Here is a 19,211-nt window from a genome sequence, read left to right as displayed (position 1 = left end):
TAGTAAGTTTCCTTGGGTGTCACAGGAATTATCTTATGGACACACACGGGCACACACACATACTCAAGGAGAAAAGGAAGGAAGTAACAGAATATCTACAATTGGACAAAGGCTAGGTGTGGGAATTCATGCCTGTAATCATACTCAGGAGGTGGAGGTAGGAATACCATGTCTGAATCTGGCCCAGGCAAAAACACAAGACTTTTAATTTAAACAAATTAAAAGCAAAAGGGCTACAAGTGTGGAAGTGTAGAGTGCCTTCTTTGTAAGCACGAGGCCCTGCATTCAATCTGGAGTACTGGGAATAAAAATATATTAGTCAGATTGCTAGGTGGTCAGACAGACAGACAGACAGACAGATAGTCGATATTCATGTGGATGAAACTGTCAAGGATTCTTACCCACTTATAATTCTTAATCAGCCTACAGCTGGTTGACTTGCTAAATCTTGCTTTAGATAGCAAATTACTCTTGAGTTCTGGGAACCAGGGCTTCTCTTGGGACAGGGAAGTGGCATCCTCTTTAAAGGTGATATGGGTCTGACTCTCCCAAGTTCTCCCCATCAGCCTACTTCTCTACCCCCATGTACCAGAGGCCTGGGTTCTGCATCGTGTCACACATGTGCTCCTGGAGGAGGTGTCTGAGTGCTTAGGCTTGTTTCCTTCCCAGGTCTCAGCTCTAATGAGAAAATGTGCAGCACAATCTCCCAGGTTTGGAGGGCAGATAGCTTCAACTTTAGAGGGTCTATATCTGGAGGTAGGCTTCTAGTAGACTAGGACCAAGTGTGAAAATGTCCCAACAGCCATGAGAGCTGAGGGATGAGACCCCAGGCCCCAGGTCAGGCCTCAGATACCAAGGGGCTGTACAGTCACCTACGCTTCCATAAGTGGTCGTTGTTCAAAATAAGCCCAGGCATGGATGCCACAGCATCTGTTGTTACTTCCTTCCCCTTGGCTGCGGGGATGTTTATCCTTGATAGCACATAGCTTGTCCTCCTTGTCCCCACATATAGTGTTGTGCCACTTGCTTTTCATTATGGTCACAGTGCATCTTCATCGTCATTGTCATCATCATCATCATCATCATCACCTCCATCATGGGCACATGCTCTCCCTTCCTTTCCCAGTACTTGATTCTCACAGCTCTGTCTTTCTTCCTGGGCAGTGGGAACACGCCCATCGCTGTCTGGGGGACTCACTTGGACCTTATCCAGAACCCCCAGATCCGTGCCAAGCATGGAGGGAAGGAACACATCAATGTGAGTGTGGGTGAGCAGGGCCTGGGGAGGAGGTTCCCACTCAACATGCCACCTCCACAAAGGGTGGGGCTCCCCAAGTCCCCAGGCTTGTCCTGACCCATATGCCAGTCACCAAGCCTGTGACACCTCTGCCCTAGGAGTGTGGGATAGAGGAGCAGATGCTGGGGTATCTTCAGCCTTTAGGAGGTACAGGTCTACATGATCGATTACTTCCTGGGGTTTCATACATACCCTTACTTCTCCCTTCTTCCAACACCCCTGCTCCTTCCTAGCTTACAAATACCTAGTTATTGCCATACCCATCTGGTAAAAACCAGAGTTCTGTGACAGCCACATAGCATAATCTATTAGTACCCAAGTGTGTGATCTCCTGGCTCTGTCACCCATGATCCTCTGCATTTGACACCCCAGGAGACCCGTCATGGGGGGTAGGGTGGGCACACACACTGTTTATCATCACCCTCCTGGACTCCTCCCACAGATCTGTGAGGTGCTGAATGCTACGGAGATGACCTGCCAGGCACCAGCCCTTGCCTTGGGTCCTGACCACCAGTCAGACCTCACCGAGAGGCCTGAGGAGTTTGGCTTCATCCTGGACAACGTCCAATCTCTGCTAATTCTCAACAAGACCAACTTCACCTACTACCCCAACCCTGTGTTTGAAGCCTTCGGTCCCTCAGGAATTTTAGAGCTCAAGCCTGGCACTCCCATCATCCTTAAGGTAGAACAAGGGCGGGGAGAAAGGAAGCTACTACACTGGTTGGGCTGGTTGGGTGGGGGGTTGTTCTGGTCACAGGAAGAGGCCAGAAGTCACAGCTCTGCAGATTTCATAAGCAGCAGCCCAGCTATTGTGTACCATATCCGTCTTTATGGGCTCAGTATACCCAGGGCAGGCAGATTCATCTAGGAAAGCTTTTGTCCTCAGCAGTCAGGAACCGAGCAGTTAGAGGCTTATACTGTTCCCCTGCAGCCCTTTGCTAACCACAGCTTGAGTTTTCTTGGGGCCACAAATCGCAAGATAATTTTAACTCCTATGACCATTTGAACCAACTGGTAGTGACTGGTTATACCTCTCTTTTGAGAAGGATACCGAGGCTACATCAAGGATGTAAAAGAGTTGCTTGATTATTGACTTGAGACTGGTAGACAAATGGTGATCTAAATCCTGCATTAGTTTGTTTTCAGTCACTATCACAAAACACTTGAGGCGGGCTGGGAAGTTGGCTCAGTGGTAGAGCGCTTGCCTTGCATGCCTGAGGCCCTGAGTTTGATTACTCAGCACCATATAAGCAAAAAGAAAAAAGCCGGAAGTGGTGCTGTGGCTCAAGTGGTAGAGTGCTAGCCTTGAGCTGAAGAGCTGAGGGACAGCGCCCAGGCCCAGAGTTCAGGCCCCACGACTGGACCCCAAAAAAACAAAACAAAACAAAAAAAAACACTTGAGGCTAGCACTTACAAAGAAAAGAAGTTTGATGAGCTCACAATTTTGAAGTCAGAAAGTCTAAATAGCCTAGCACTGCCTCTTATAAGGTCATCACAGTGGGAACAGAGAGTAAGGAGACATCACTTAGTAAGACAGGAAGCTGGTGGGCAGAGAGAGGAGGACAGTAATGATCTCCCAATAGACACCCCCCACCCATTTCTTAAAGGTCCCACAACTTCTTAACAATGCTGCATCAGGTGCTAAGCTTTATGGGAAAAACCTCATCCAAGACATGGACACAGATTCTCTAGATTTATACAGCCAGTAGCCTCTCTTGCAGTATGATATGTCCAGGTAGGAATCCCTGGCAGGATCCAGTAGCAATGGTCTTGGCTCAAGGGTTGAAATGAGGGCTTTCCTGTCTGTCCAGGGCAAGAACCTCATCCCACCAGTGGCTGGGGGCAACGTGAAGTTGAACTACACCGTGCTGGTCGGGGAAAAGCCATGCACCGTGACTGTGTCAGATGTGCAGCTGCTCTGCGAGTCCCCCAACCTCATTGGCAAGCACAAAGTGATGGTGAGGGGCAGGACCGCATCCTGGCAGAGGGCAGGAGGGATGCTGGGTGTGAGTGGTCCAGCTCCATCGGGCTCTCAGGGCAGGAGGAGGGATGCTGGGTGTGAGTGGTCCAGCTCCATCAGGCTCTCAGGGCAGGAGGAGGGATGCTGGGTGTGAGTGGTCCAGCTCCATCGGGCTCTCAGGGCAGGAGGAGGGATGCTGGGTGTGAGTGGCCAGTTCCATTAGGCTCACAGAGGATTTCTGGCTAGGGTTCTGACCCAATGTAATCTCCTCCCAGCCACCCCACACTCCTGCTTCCTTCTTCCCACCCTAATTCCCAGCATCTCCCTCCAATTTGTTGGTCTTTCAGAACTGGCGGGTGAACTACCAGGGCAATGCAAAGCAATATGCAATGGTATACTGAGTCTCCAGTTAGAGGCGACAGAGTCTTGAAGACAGGAGCCATGGTGGCCTGGGGAGATCCATGTGTCATGCCCTGTGTCTCGGGCCCCCATCACTGTGAAGGACTATATGTTAGAGAAGTATCATTGACGTTAGGCCAGGCTTTGCTTGGTTGTATGCTTTTCTATGCCGACCCAAGAAAAAGAGGCACAGACTCTAGTTGAGAGAGTGGCTTCTGCCATCCACTCCATTTTTTCCTCCTCTTTTAACAAGCTGAGGGGGCTCTTCCCCCACAAGCAGCCCTCATCCTGACTTGGGGTTCTTCCCCCAGGCTGCCCTGCCACCAGCTCCCTCCTCCCCTGTGTCCCCCAGGCTCGTGTTGGTGGCATGGAGTACTCCCCCGGCATGGTGTACATCGCGCCAGACAGCCCGCTCAGCCTGCCTGCCATCGTCAGCATCGCAGTGGCCGGCGGCCTCCTCATCATCTTCATCGTGGCTGTGCTCATTGCCTATAAGCGCAAATCCCGCGAGAGTGACCTCACGCTGAAGAGACTGCAGATGCAGATGGACAACCTTGAGTCCCGTGTAGCCCTGGAATGCAAGGAAGGTGCGGAGTGGACAGGGGCCCCTGCCCTGAAACTGTGTGTGTGTGTGTGAGAGAGAGAGAGAGACAGAGACAGAGACAGAGACACAGAGAGACACAGAGAGAGACAAGCAAGTAGACAAGGCAGCAGTAGTCAGTTTGGGAGCCTATATAAATGTGTGTGTTTGTGTGATTGTGTGTATATGTGCACCATTCCCAAACCAGCAGGCTGAGCCACACCCGTCCCAAATTCCATCAAGCAATGCTCAGACTCCTTCCAGGTATCAGACTGGGATCATTTGCACCCATGAGAGCTGTCTCGACCCCCCTGATCCTGGTTGAGTGTGTTTCACTCTCCGCTTCCCGGGGAAGGCCTGGGGATGTCTGGACCTGTCGCATTCAAGCAATCCTCAGCTGTCTTCCTTCCACAGGAAGGGAAGGCTGTAGGGCTGATCTAAGATTTCGAAGGAAGAGTGTTTCACAGCTTGTATTTTTAAAAGAATATTACGAACACCACCATGAAGTGTGATCAGCATGAAACCCAAAAAGGAAATGTAGCAGTCAGACTCTCGTAACCCTAACACATCTTTGCATGAGTCAGCCAGACCAAGGGCCCAGCCTGTCCTCTGCAGGTGAAATGTAAAATGTACAGAGTTAACTGGACCCTGGACCCCAGGCTACCACATGGAGCCACACCGACTCTGATGGGGAAATGAGCCATCCCATCCCTCTCCATATCCTTCACCACCCGTCACCTCAGCATCCGCCTTGTGGGACTGTTAATTACTGCCTTTTATTATATTTATGCTGCTTGATTTTTTTTCTCTGCAATGTACTCTTCCCTCTAATTAGGCGTAATGATTAGAATCTCTTTTATGTGAGGAGGGGGGTTAGGCTTTGAATGTTGGAAGGGCTTGGTGACTTACAGAAAAGCAGCAGACCAATCAAAAGCTGACTCTCTCCTTCTCCTCCGGGCTGGCTGAGCACCCCAATACCCCAGCTGGGAGGGGATAAATCAGAAGAGGAGGATACTAGACTCTCCTAGAAGGTTCCCTGGGGAAAGAGGGCTTGATGGACAGACAGGAAGGAGTCAATGGGGGATGTATCATGCTGTCTCTTGTGGCTTGTCACAATCAGCTGTCCTGATTGGGAAGAGGACATTGCCATTGAAGCTCAGGGATGTTGCTGAGCCTGCCAGGGTGGGTCTGAGGCCAGCCAGAGATGTCTCAGCTAGCCAGGATGTTACCGATAGCCATACTCAGAAGCTACCAGCCTGGCCCTGCACGGCTCTGAGCTGTGGATATGCAAACACACACATTTGTGAGTACACACATGCCCGCACTCATCCTCACACATGCACATGCACCGACATGCTCCCACACAAGCATGCATGCACCCCCACCTTACTCACACTCCCATAAACACACCCAGCTGTGTGCTTCTCACTTGGCCCTGTGGGGTGGAGGACAGAATAGCTCTGAGCATGGTGCCTGGAGTGGCTAGGTAAAGTTCCTGTGCCAGCCCAGCCCACTAGGCATCCATCATGGTATGTGCAAATGTGTGTCAGTGTGCTAGTGAGTGTGCATATGTGTGCACATATATATCTGCATGTGTAAGTGCATGTGTAAGAAGGAGAGAGCCAGCGCCAGGCAGTGCTGGCCGCCTTACCTCTTAGCATCTCCAGTAGCCAGGGGCTGCCCCAGAGTTGGACGTGTGTTCAGGCAGAGTGTGATAACAGGTTTAGTTACGGGTAAGACCCTCTTGTACTGTGTATCACATTTTCCCTGGGGCCAATGGGGGCCTTAAGACTGCCCATCTGGAGGCCTTGTCTGTACCACAGACAGCAGTGCAGGCCGACATTCACCCCCAGTGAGCATCTTCTCAAAGCAGGAGGGACCAAGTCACAACTCTGCATGATAGAGTAGCATAGCGGTCTCATTATCCGAGCCACACTTAGAGGTTGGAGGGTCCCCATGAGCTGTACAGCCCACAACTGGTCTCTCAGAAGTTTTCTTTTATTGGAAGAAACCTTAAATTGTATTTGGAAACCCAGTACAATACACAGGACCAGCCACAAACTCATTCTGGAAACCCTTCTCTCCTGTCCATCTGTCCACTTTCTCCTGTCCCAGCCCATCCTCTGTCCTCCATCTTCAGGTGATGAGTCCTTTGTGACCCCAGCCATAGCACACATCGGTGGACAGCCTTGCCATTCCCTCTGACATTTACAAGGGGGCATAATTCCAGCTGATGCTATTCATCCTTGAATATCCAAGCTCCAGTGCTCAGCTACCCAGGGGCCCCAGGGAGGGTTCTGAGTCCTTCCAGCCGAGGGGTGACACCTGCTCTTGCCCAGTTCTGCAGTCTCATGGGGCTTCTCTTTGGGCTAGCTTTTGCCGAGCTGCAGACAGACATCCACGAACTGACCAGCGACCTGGATGGAGCCGGCATTCCCTTCCTGGATTACAGAAACTACACTATGCGGGTGCTGTTCCCAGGAATTGAAGACCACCCTGTGCTCCGGGACCTTGAGGTGAGAAGTGTTGGCCTGTGCTAGAATTAGAGCATGTCCGTGGAGAGGTGGCCTGCAGGTCTAGTGCCCCTCACCTGATTAGAACTATGGCCAGGGAACGACTCTTCCTGAGCTTCCCCAGCTGGTAGGCACCAGTCAGTTTTCCTCAAGGAGATGGGGTAAAGACAGTGGACCTCAGAACAGACATGTGAGCCATACTCAGGTTTTAGGGGGGATGTCTGTGAGTCATTTGGGAATGGAATGGAATGGAAGCTGAGGATTACCTTCTCAGAAAAACTCAGCGATGGGAGGGGAAAGAAGGGGAAACAGGAATGGTAACCCAAAGATCTGTGTAAGAGAGGGACCTGTGCCACTTGCTGCCTGCCCTGGTATCCTGCTTATGCATATATTCATATTATACTTTGTTCTGAAAGAGCTTTAGAATGGCTTACGAAGATAAATACTGGGAGAAAGTGGAAAATATAAATGAGCAAAGTAGGGCAAAATAATAATCCTAGGAATGATCCCTCTTAGTTGGCTGTTAGGAAAATCCCTGTACAGCTCTAAGCACTTCAAAGCCATTCAGTCATCTAACCTCCCAGGAGCCTATTTAATAGATGACAAAACGAAGGGGTCACGGAGGTCCAGTGCTTGTCTGGGACCAGATATCTGCTGGGGACCCAGTCAGGAGCTGAGTCCAGGCAAGCCAACTCCCATGTACACCGGCTCCCAGGGCAAACCTGTGCACTGTGCCACATCAGTGCCACGCCTTCCACATGCATGGAAATATGGAACCAAGGCAACCGTGGATAATAGGATTAATGCCAAGCTTTACATTGTCCATAAAATGTAAACTGGTCCATTGCTCAAAAGTCCTGCCATGGTGCAAATATTGATGTGAAGGGACTATCCACATGGGCTCTTCAGGGGACACGCAGGCTGTGCGCTGTGCCAGTGCACATTGTATGTCCACAGTGACATTTGTGGCTCCACATTTCCCCATGCTTGCTTGTTGAGAGCGAGCGAGCAAGCGAGTGAGCAAGCGAGCGAGCGAGCGAGAGAGAGAGAGAGAGAGAGAGAGAGAGTAGTACATGGGCACACACACACATGGACTTACTCATAGATTATAATCTACCCATAGAACTTCTGCATCTGGACACTTATATCTACTCTTGGCATTGGTTCTGCTCCTAGTTCTGGGTTTCCTGTTTCTCATTCTTTTCTCTCTGCCTTCCATCTTCCCTCCAGCATCAAAATGCCAGGCTTCTCATTGATTCCTGGTGAAAGGAAAGGGGGAGGGTGGGGGTGAACAGATGGGACAATCGTGTGTGTGTGTGTGTGTGTGTGTGTGTGTGTGCACGTGTGTGTCTGTCTGTCTGTCTGTGTGTGTGTGACTGGATGTAGGGGCTGTGCTCCTGTGTATTGCAATGCTGAGTGAGGAACTGGCAGAGTTGACTTGCAGGAAATGGTGAGCAATTGAATAAGCAGGTATCTGTGTGTCTGTCTGCAATAGCGTGACCATGGCAGTCCTGAGAAGAAGAATTACACCCTCTGTGGACACCATAAGAATTCAACTAAGTCGAGCATATAAAGTTATTCCTCATTTTTCACTAGTCAACTAGGTTTTCTTCAAAGGTTGTAACTTTTCTTTTTATTGTAGTTCAAACTTAGGGCCTCACATATGTTAAGCAAGTATTCAAACACTGAGCTATGCTCAACCCCAAAGATGTAACTTTTCAATTGGATTATTTTTAATTTTTTTATTTCTGTGTCAATTCCATTTCCTATACTTTCTGAATACTTTGGGTAACAGGCACTTCCACTCAAGATGGTCTCTTGGTAAACATAAGCCTGTAAACCCTATACCACCTATCTAGACCACTCTATGGCCCTCATTAGAAATCATACCATGTCCCATCATATAAACTCACTCCTCTTGCCTTCTGGCCTTCCTACATTCTCTTACCTCCTTCCCACAGATTCTCAGACTTTCAGATCTGGCTTAACACTAGCTGCGGACATAACCAAGGATGCTCAGGGTGATGGTAGTAGGGTTAACAAGTCTCATTCTCACAGAGAACCCTGAGGGAGGAGTGGGTAAGGGCTGTGCATGTGGACTCTGTATGCTCCCATAGACCCTTTTATATATGTGTACATCTGGAGTAGTTTAGTGCACAGATTGCTTCACTGTACATGCCAGCCTTGTTTGCCAGGACCAGAATTCCAACAATCTCACTGCCCTTCTGAACAGCAACAGGCCCCTTACTGAAAGCTGCTCTTCCTTTTCTTCCTTCCTTCCTTCCTTCCTTCCTTCCTTCCTTCCTTCCTTCCTTCCTTCCTTCCTTCCTTCCTTCCTTCCTTCCTTCTTATCTTCCTACCTTCTTACCTTCCTACCTTCATTTTTCTTTCCCTTCCTCCCTCCCTCCCTTCCTCTTTCTTTTCTTCTTTCTTTCCTTTCTTCCCACCCTCTGTCTCCCTACCCCCTCTCTCTTTCTTTCTTGGCTTGTCCTGGGGCTTGAACTCAGGGTTCACATGCTGTCCCTTAGCATTTTCACTCAAGGTTTCTGCTCTACCACTTGAGCCACATCTCCACTTCTGTTTTTTCATAGTTAATTGGAGATAAGTCTCATGAACCTTTCTGCCCAGACTGGCTTCAAACAGCAATCCTCAGCTCTCAGATTCCTGAGTAGCTAGGATTACAGGAGTGGCTATGGGTGCCTGGCTAGCTGTTGGTATTTCTATCTCCAGCACTTCTGTAGGCCTTTCTTCTAGTAACCATTTTTGAGTAGATAGGAATTCCAATGGAGAACAGAGATGGGATGACTGCAGTCAGGAAGGAAACCTAGACACCCTTCACGCCCCCCACGTCCTTGAGTGGAGCCAGCTGCAGCCTCATCTGTCCTGCGCTGGCCTCTCCTGCCTCATTTTCTGGCAGCTAGGCAGGAGGCAGCAGGGGCTACAGAATGGATAACACAAACTCCTCTCTCCATGCAGAAAGCTTTCAGAGTTCTTGTACAATGTGGCCTCAGAGATTCCCAGAGACACTGCCCATTCCAAGGAGCCCAAGGCACAGGCAACCATGGGTCCACCATTGGAGGACTCTCAGAGGATCATAGTGGGGACTCTGAGGTCAGGACTGAGGGTTCTGATAACCACCTGGGAGCTATTTAGGTGGACACATCCAACCTTAGACCATTCCTGCTACCCACAGTACCAATCACATCATGGCCTACCATGGCCCTGTTGTTTGTCTGGCCCTTCCAATCTCCCCTCCAGCATGAGAATTCTCTATTTCCTGTGTCTTTGTCAGAGAGAGACTGTGATCCCAGGCCCCAGCTCACATTAACAGCCATTTTCAGTAATTTGCCTGACATGGAGCCCACAAGTTGGCTAATTGTTGGTCGGAGGCTCTGAATCAAGCAGATCACATGTCTTTTGTTGTTTTCTTTTTTAAGTGTGCTAATATATATATATATATATATATATATATATATATATATATATATATATATATATATATACACAAACTTTTCCATCACAACCATTGCTAAGTGTGCTCCTAAAGAGCATTATGTGTATTCACATTGTATGTAGACATTAGGACCATCCATCTCTCCAAGCTGAGGCTGGCTCTCCTTCCATCTAGCCCCTGGCAGCCACTTTCTGCTTTCTGCCGATGACTTTGAATACTCCAGGGACCTCGTACGAGCGAATGATACAGTATTTATTCGTTTATGTCTGCCTTGTTTCACTAAGCAAAATGTCACCCAGGTTCATGCATGTGGGAGCATCTATCAGAATTTCTTCCTTTTTCAAGGCTCATTAAAGTTCCTCTGGCTAGGTATGCTCCATTTTTCTTATTCATTTATCCATGTGTGGGTAAATGATAACTTAGGATGCTTTCTCTTTGGGACCGTCATGAATGTTGCTTTCATGAACATTGCTGTACCAATATATGTTCCGATTCCTGCTTCTCATTTTTTTAAGTATATCCAGAACATACCATATCTCCATTTTCAATACATTCATTTAAACTACTCATAGATAGAAATTAACTTTAATTCCAGTAGGCTTGAGATTATGTGAGACCCAGGGAACTTGTAGGCATTACTGTTTTGTTGGTTCCCATTCTTGCCACTGAAATATTTCTCCTTTTTGGCACTCTGAGTATGGAAACATTCTAAAAGAAGCTATCGAAAGCAGGTTTTCCCAACACTTTTAGCCCTGGGGAAACCTGACCATTGGCCGGCAGTGTGAAGAGGATGGTATCTTCTTGCTGTTCTGGAGAGCAGGTCACTAGATCTTTCTTTTGTGGGTCACTGGGCAAGTCCAGACATTTGGGGTTGGGGGTTTCTACATCCCAATCATGCACCTTTCCTCAAAGCTGTCCATCATAACTCCCAACTATAACCCATCACCAGCTCCTAGACTCCCAAGTATTGAGTTGCAATTAAAATTTACTAGGCAGTTTTATACTCACGGACTTCAGCTAAAGTGGAGAACCATCTGGTGAATAAATACAGTCTTGTTTTCACTGTGGCAGTGACTTGGGGGAAGGGTGGCAGGCTGCAAAGGGGAATTGTTCCAGAAACATCTCACCAAGACATTTTACTTTCATCTCCTCCTTCCACAAAATGGGGAGGAAACTTCTACCTCCCCTCCCCCCATTCTGAGACAAAAGATGCTGTGCCATGCATAGCATGGAAATTAACGGGCAAAGCGGTCTTGGAATTGAAGAAGCAGGTGATAAAGCTGTCGCTGCTTAAGTGAGCATGGTGCATGCCAGGCGTTTTACATACATTATCTTAGTTAATGTTCATAAAACATTATGACACAAGCACTTAAATTCTCACTTTATAGATGAGACAGTAGGCCCCAAAGGTGATGGAGTTCTCCTTCATGGGCCGAAGTTTCTGCATTTTCTGATCCAAAGCCTGGGCTACAGACCTACAGGTGCTGTATGAGACATAGTGAATTTGACTGTGGGTAGCACCAGGTCATTCCTTGCCATTGTTATGTGGCTTCCTATTGGGTGTAGATCCTTCATCCTCCCCACTTCTGCTGGGTGTCTAGAACTCTCCAGTGTGTTACTGCTATGAGCAGGACTGCTGTACCTGTTCTCCCTCATCTGGGAGGTGCATCCTGCACACCCAGTTCAGGGATGATGCAGATACACCTGCCAAGTAGAAGCCGCATCCTACCAGAAACTCCAAACCGCAGACTGTGTAGGCAGGATGGTAGACATGCCTTCCTTCTCCTTCAGTGGCTGGAGCAGGGTCTCCAAAAGGCTCAGAGGAGAACTGCAGCTGCCAGAGTCAGAGAATTCTACAGTTAGGCTCTTTCACTTTTTTTGGATGAGTAAATTTAGGCTCTAGAGAAGTAAAGAGGCTTGCTCACAAGGTTGCCCAGCAAACAAATCAGAAGCTATGTGGAAGCCAGCAATCCTGATTCAGCCCACTTGCCTGTCTACAGAGGCCCTGGCTCTGAATAGCTCAACAAAAGATGCAAGCCACGGTGCCTGACCTCCTGGAGCTCCCCTGGCAGCTGGGAATGGCTTCCTGAATATAGGCTCTGCATTACCATTAGGGAAAAGGTGGTAGAAACCTCAGAGTTGCTGCTTAGGAAATCTGGGTAGTTCTCTCTGTGCTGAGTCTTCCCTAAACTGGAGGTAATGACCTACGTCATGAGGATGATCGGGTTAAGTAGATGCTGGGTAGTACCCAGTTCCTGAGAAGGACTGGGTAAGCATTATCCAGATGGGTTGTGCCCGAGTCATGGGTGAGGGGTGGGCTGGGAGGCTTGGCCATCCTGTGTGGAGGTTGCTGGGTGCTCAGGACCTCTGATTTCTCTACAGGTCCCGGGCTACCGGCAGGAACGTGTGGAGAAAGGCCTGAAGCTCTTCGCCCAGCTCATCAACAACAAAGTGTTCCTGCTGTCCTTCATCCGCACGCTCGAGTCTCAGCGCAGCTTCTCCATGCGTGATCGGGGCAACGTGGCCTCGCTCATCATGACTGTGCTGCAGAGCAAGCTGGAGTACGCCACCGACGTGCTCAAGCAGCTGCTGGCTGACCTCATCGACAAGAACCTGGAGAGCAAGAACCACCCCAAGCTGCTGCTCCGGAGGTGAGGCTGGTGAACTCCTTGTGCCAGCCAGGGAAACCAAGGCAGGCTTCAGGAAGAGCAGCTATGTCCCCTAAGGGCAAGGGACTACCCTTCAGGGGGCTGGGCTGTTGCAAGTCCATCTAGAAGGTTCTGCTTATCACAGGCAGAGCTCAGCCCTGGCCCTTAGATCACCCTGTTATTTTCCACACACCTCTGTGTTTGCTTTGGCATCTTCCCTGTCTATTCCTCCACTCCCTTACGTTGGACTAGACTTCCCTAGTAGAAGCTAGACCTAGACCATCCCTGGCCTCATCTAAGGCAGAGCTGGTATTGGGAGAGAACCCACAGCTTCATACTGCCGGCAGCATCTGGGAGCTTGTTAGAAATGCAGAAGCAAGACTTTACTTTCGGGGATCATTTCTATATTTGTTACTAGCGAAACTCCACTGATCATGTAGAGTACCAGAAATCAAGAGGAGGAGGCACAGTAAAAAAAAGAAAAAAGAAAGAAAGAAAGAAAGAAAGAAGCTCAGGTCCCCTCACCCTAGACCCACTGAATCAGAATCTGTTGTTGAACAAGGAACCTAGGTGATTTGCATGTACAGTAAACTTGGAGACAAAACCAATGACAGTCTTTTAGTGATGACTGACTCACTTAGGCCAAGCCCAGTGACTATCTCCTGGCCCTCACTATAGGCTCTGAGTGGGTCCAGGGTCCATTATTCCATGCAGCTGGATGCTTCCTCCCTATACTGCTGTAACCTGCAAAGTCAATGTGGGCACAGCCAGACCCATGGCTTTGGTCCTATGTGAAAGAGGTGCTTTTATACCATCCTGCTCCCTGGGAAGAGAGGCCATTTCTCCTCCAGGATGAGCATGTGTGTGCGTGAGTGTGTGTGTGTGTGTGTGTGTGTGTGTGTGTGTGTGTGTGTGTGTGTGTGTGTGTGTGTGTGTGTGTGTATTGGTCCTAGGGCTTGAATAAGCTATCCTTAGCGTGCTCTACCACTTCCAGACATTTTGGTAGTTAATTGGAGATAAGAGTCTCACAGACTTTCCCACCCATGCTGGCTTTGAACGATGATCAGTCTCCTGAGAAACTAAGATTATAGACATGAGCCACTGTGAGTGTGTGTGTCCATTGTGAGAGACACACATTAGACACATATCAAGGCCTAGGTGCTGTCCTTAGCTTTTTTGCTCAAGGTTGGTACTCAACCACTTGAGCCACAACTCCACCTTCAGCTTTTTGGTAGATAATTGGAGATAAGAGTCTCATCGACTTTCCTGTCTGAGCTGACTGCAAACCATGATCTTCAGATCTCAGCCTCCTCAATAGCTAGTCTTACAGGTGTGAGCCCCCCATGACCAGCTCCTCCAAGATATTTTAACTCTGTCTCTAGCACATCTGAAGTTAGAAAGCCCCAGGTGAAGCCCTCTGTCCACACCACTCCATCCTGTCACCCTGCTCCTTCCACAGCTTCCTCCCCTGGTCTCTGGGTCTGAGGCAGGGCTGGTGCTTAGACCTGGCTTTTAGGAGTGTTTGCTTCTGGCTGCTTCCCAAAGCAGCAGACGTTTACCTGCACAGCCGCAGAAGGCTGCTGCTTAGAGGCACCGTCCTGCAGCTCTGGAAACAGCAAGGTAGATCGTGTTGATTTTTGTTTTCCTTTCACCACACAGACACCTGCTGGCATAATTCTAGGCTTGCTGATGCCACCCATCAGGACTCCCACTAACAGTTTCCCAGCGTGGTCTTGTGGTTGCACTTTGGGTCTCTGTCTCCCCTTTTGTTTCTGACCCATAATCCCCCAAATGCATTGGCTCCTTTTGCCCTTTTCCACTTCCATCTGTCTCTTCTTCTTGCCCCTGGCTGCCCCCTCCTTTAAACAGTTTTCCTTCTTTTTCCCCTCCTAACTTCACTTGGTGCCAGCAGCTGTTCAGGTGCCTGTGGATTTTAGTTCTTAGTATTATCTAGCAACTGTAACTGGATTTCTAGTTGCTTTCTGGAGCTGGTAATACACACAGTACAAGTTTCAACGTAATTTGTTTTCTCTAAATGGAAGCTTAGAGAAGTCTTTTGAAAATCTTTGCTTCCAAAATAATGAGTAGGCCTTGTGTTATGAAAGATGCATGTTAGACTCAAGAAGAAACTTCCTGTTGTGGCAGATTTCCCTAGAAGATTTCCAAGGGAAAATTGCAAAGTAGTGGAAACCTTACTATGGAGCAGGATGATTTCAGTGTCTTTTGGGCTGAGTGAGGGCTCTAGCTCTCCGGGAGTCAGTGTTAGGACTCTTTAGCTTGGGCTGTAGGCACTATTTGTATTGTCTGGTCTTTCTGTCATGCTTGTCCTCCAGGCTGCCAATTGACTCTCTCCTTTCATGAAGTTTCCTAAAGCCATACTAATTGAAGACTGACCATCCTTAGGGATGATCTATATCTAAATTTATTAGCATAAGTAAGATAAGCAATTTCAGTTCCTCAGATGCATGGGGTACATTTTATGTGCTCAGTAACTGTGTGTGGTGAGTGGCTGCCACACTAGACCATGTAGGTGAAGAGAACTGGTGTCATCATACAGTGCTTCAGGGCACACAGCTCCAAGAGAGCCCAGGAAAATCCCACCAGTGATTGGAACTCAAGGCTCAACATGTCCTTCCCCAGCTTCACAGGAAAACCTCCTCATCACTGAGGGGCAGGGGAGTGTGTGGATGGCCAAAGAGACCAGGAAACTCTCCTGTGCTGTGGGATCTCAAGATCTGATCCAAGGGCTACAGCAACATGATGGTGGTAGTTCTTGCCCTTGCCCTGCCCTGCTCAGCCCTGGTCTCTGACCTAATGCTTCTTTCTTTTGTCTACTTGTTCCTGCCGTGCCTGGTGACAGGACAGAGTCTGTGGCTGAGAAGATGTTGACCAATTGGTTCACCTTCCTCCTCTACAAGTTCCTCAAGGTAGGACGGCGTGTGGGGTTCTTCGGACCCTGCTGTGTTTACCCCACTCTGACACAAGCCTTCGGTCAACCTGGCCTGCCCAATTTTTCTCTGTGCCCTCCCAAGTCCAGAAGGAATGATAGTGTCCTTGTCATGCACTATCTCAGGAGAGAGCTCCACATTCAGTTATCATTTCAGAGATGGTACCCATGGCTGATTTCTCCCACATTAGGATTAGATGAGCCTCTTAAAGGGTCCTTCATGGCCACCAAAGCTAAACTCTTAGTTTAAGCTAAAAATGATTCACCTATTAGTATCCTTCAGTCCTCTCGCATCACCAACATCCAGGCTGACAGAAGCCGATAAGAGTCCCAAGCCTGACGTGGGACATAAGCCTGGACGGGGGTTGAGCTCTGGGCTCAACTCACTGTCTAAGGAGCTCATGGCACAAATGGCCAACCTCTGCCTCTTGATGGGACTCTGAAAGAACAGGATGGTGTGGGGATGGGAGAAGGAGCAGAGGAGGCTGGGAGACAGGGAGGAAGAACTAGCTGGCTCTGTGCAAGTGGTAGGAAAGGGCTGAACATGGGGAAAGCCTCTGTCCAAAGACCAAGGCATATGCAGATCTGAGGGGTAAAAACTTACAGAAGAGGGAACTAGAAAATTGAATGGCAAAGCAGGTGGCACCAACAGAAAGAACATCCCAGGAGGCACAGGAAAGCAGGGGACAGTGAGGTGGGCTGTGCACACCTGCCATCCCAGAGTTCTTCCATCTTGTTTCTTCTTCCATCCAGGAGTGTGCCGGGGAGCCCCTCTTCTCCCTGTTCTGTGCCATCAAGCAGCAGATGGAGAAGGGCCCCATCGATGCCATCACAGGAGAAGCCCGCTACTCCCTGAGCGAGGACAAGCTCATCAGGCAGCAGATCGAGTACAAGACGCTGGTGAGCCCCCTTGCTGCTGCCCTGAGGCTCTGACAAGCAGGCTTCGGACTGTAGAGGGGATGGTAAAAAGGCATAAGAAGAGCCTCTTCAGCTTTGTCCCATGCATGGATGCTGCCAGGTGCTCTCCCATGGCCCCTCACAGGCTTCCAATGGACCACGTACCAGGGCATCTGGCAGTCTGAGCCACTTCTGATGAGCACATCAGCTGGTTAACTGGTGTGGTCCCAGACAGGGTCAAGGCCCCTGGCCAGTAAGACCGACTCTCTCAGATGAGCTTACCTGGATGGAAAATCTACACAGGTAGGGAGTACAAGGAAACTAGAAAAGGTTCCTCATCACTGTGAAGCCTGTACTTACCCATGAATCGAGGTTCAAATACAACCATGCAGTGCTGTGTGATGGGAGGCCAGAGCGTAGGGCATCATCCAAGGAATATGCAATGCCTTCTGTCAAGGCCAGATTCCCTCTCCTCATCACAAAGATTTCCCTGGGAGACTGTGGAGCTGTCTTTCAGAGCACAGGTTTGAAATCAGACAGACCTTGGCCTGTCTGAGTTCCGCCTCTGCCTCTCACCAGTCTTGAGGACTGAATGGGGCCAGATGCACAGTGGGGAGCCAGGACAAGGATTTACTCATGCTGGTTCACATTGCCCCTTTCACCTCTTCCCAGCATGGCTGCCTATGGCCTTGCTGGCTACCTGCTGTCTCTCCAGGCCGGTGAGCTCATACTCAGGCTTTTACGACACCATTATAATTATCCACTGGGTCTTTTTTACTCCCAAAGAGGAGTGGAAGTAGAAGGAGGGATGAGAAGCTTTGATAAAAACTGGGAAGCGAGTCAAGAAAGACAGCCAGGGAGCCAGAGGTCAGGGAACAAGTGGAAATAAAACACAATAATCAGGAAATGGGGCCAGAAGGGGGACAAGCATGCAGAATTGGGAGAAAGAGAGGCTCATAGACCATCCAACTGCTCTAAGCAAGAGGTGAATCCCCAAACCCACAGCCCAGTCAGAAGAAGATTCTCACCTCAGAACAAAGTCATCCTTGCCTGCCTTGCTAGAAGGCTGCAAACATCATCCGCCAGTTATATCTGGCTTCTGAGAATGATGGGAATCCCAACAGATATCTGAATAGAATGCTCCGTGAGGACTCGTAGGCCCAGGCTGAGTGAAGCCTCTGCCTCCTCTCAATCTTCCACTGTCTGCCAGAAGAGAATTAGAAGATCAAACTAAAATAAAAGAGGGAAAACTCCTTCCAAAAACAGATGCCTGAACAGATTTAGTTAGTTAGTTAGTTAGTTAATTAGTTATCGCACTGGGGTTTGAACTCAGGACCTCCTATTTGCTAGACAGGCACTTGACTATTTGAGCTACAACCCTAGTCCTTTTTACTTGGTTTATTTTTTTTTGACTGGGTCATATATTTTGCCTGGAACTGGCCTCTGATCATAGGCTTGCTGTGTATCTGGGATTATAATGTATGCCTCTCCACCCAGGATTAGGATGAAGGTCTCACTGTTTCACTGGACTGATCTCCTGATCCTCTCAGTCTCTGTCTCCCAAATAACTGGGAAAAAATGTCCCCAATCCCATCCCTTTCTTTCCCTTGTCATCTGCATCCTCCATATCAAGTGCGACACAATGAGGTATGATCATGCTTGTCCCCAAATTGCAGTAGCCTTTATTCCAGAGGCTAAAAGATTGTTACTGCCCCCCCAGGTGGTTTTGTGACTTGAGCAAGAATGCAAGACATTGGAGAGGGTCAGGAAAGTGGAGATGTGTAGGAAGGAAAGTGAGAAGAAACTGTACCAGGGAAAGACAAGGAAACTGGGATATGTACTAGCTGGCTTCGGGCCTGAAGAAGAATGTTTCTATATGCGGAGGGGGGTGTACCCCATCCAGTGAGGAGTGAAGGAGGAATGCTGCATGCTGGCAGGCAGGGTACCGGCAGACTTGAGATGACTCACTAGATACAAACAAGAGAAGTGTGGGATTCTACAGTGGCTGGAAGAGCCCCAATCACTTTGGGAGTGACCAGTAATCCTTGTCCTGGTCAGGAGGGATTGCCCACAGAGGGGCTTTGAGAGGCTCTAGGAGACACTAATGTACCTCCTAATTGTTGAATGATTAGTTCCACTGAGGCTAGATCTTGAACTGATCCACCACCCTGGCCCAAAAGATAGGACAGAAAAGAAAGTCTGGAGGACAAGACCGAAAGAGGAAGGATCCAGCTCTGCTTGGCCACTGAGCAGGAGAGAGGGATGGGGAAGGGGAGGAGTGGCTGGGAGAAAGCCTCCATCCTTTTTAGTTTAGGGCATTTGGAGGGTGAGTTTGGTTTTTATAGATTTAGGGGAATTTTTTTTCTTCTTCCTAATGGAATAAGCATGTTCTCATTTGAGCTAGTTGCTAATGAAAGGCAGGCGTCCAGAGCCAGGACTCTGATTGCCACCACATGGAGGGGTCGGGGAGGGGGCTGGTGTCTGGCTTTGCAAGCCAGATGAAGCCATTGGGACCT

At 49.0% G+C, this 19,211-nt stretch overlaps 1 protein-coding gene across 1 annotated transcript in view; it reads left to right on the top strand.

The window, feature by feature from the left end:
* Plxna4 (plexin A4) overlaps nucleotides 1-19,211 on the top strand; it is a 421,273-nt gene that overhangs the window by 375,383 nt on the left and 26,679 nt on the right. Inside the window, exons 17-24 of the mRNA XM_069996788.1 lie at nucleotides 1,165-1,258; nucleotides 1,740-1,979; nucleotides 3,109-3,255; nucleotides 4,009-4,243; nucleotides 6,610-6,752; nucleotides 12,586-12,854; nucleotides 15,712-15,778; nucleotides 16,552-16,698. Of these exons, the coding sequence (XP_069852889.1) occupies nucleotides 1,165-1,258; nucleotides 1,740-1,979; nucleotides 3,109-3,255; nucleotides 4,009-4,243; nucleotides 6,610-6,752; nucleotides 12,586-12,854; nucleotides 15,712-15,778; nucleotides 16,552-16,698 (1,342 nt within the window). The remainder of the gene's footprint in view (nucleotides 1-1,164; nucleotides 1,259-1,739; nucleotides 1,980-3,108; nucleotides 3,256-4,008; nucleotides 4,244-6,609; nucleotides 6,753-12,585; nucleotides 12,855-15,711; nucleotides 15,779-16,551; nucleotides 16,699-19,211) is intronic.

This window comes from Dipodomys merriami, unplaced genomic scaffold (genome assembly GCF_024711535.1).
Source record: "Dipodomys merriami isolate MVZ:Mamm:240054 unplaced genomic scaffold, mDipMer1.0.p SCAF_5, whole genome shotgun sequence".
Taxonomy (NCBI): Eukaryota; Metazoa; Chordata; class Mammalia; order Rodentia; family Heteromyidae; genus Dipodomys; species Dipodomys merriami.
Note: the sequence above shows the minus strand (reverse complement) of the source record. Positions and strands in the feature narration are given on the sequence as shown.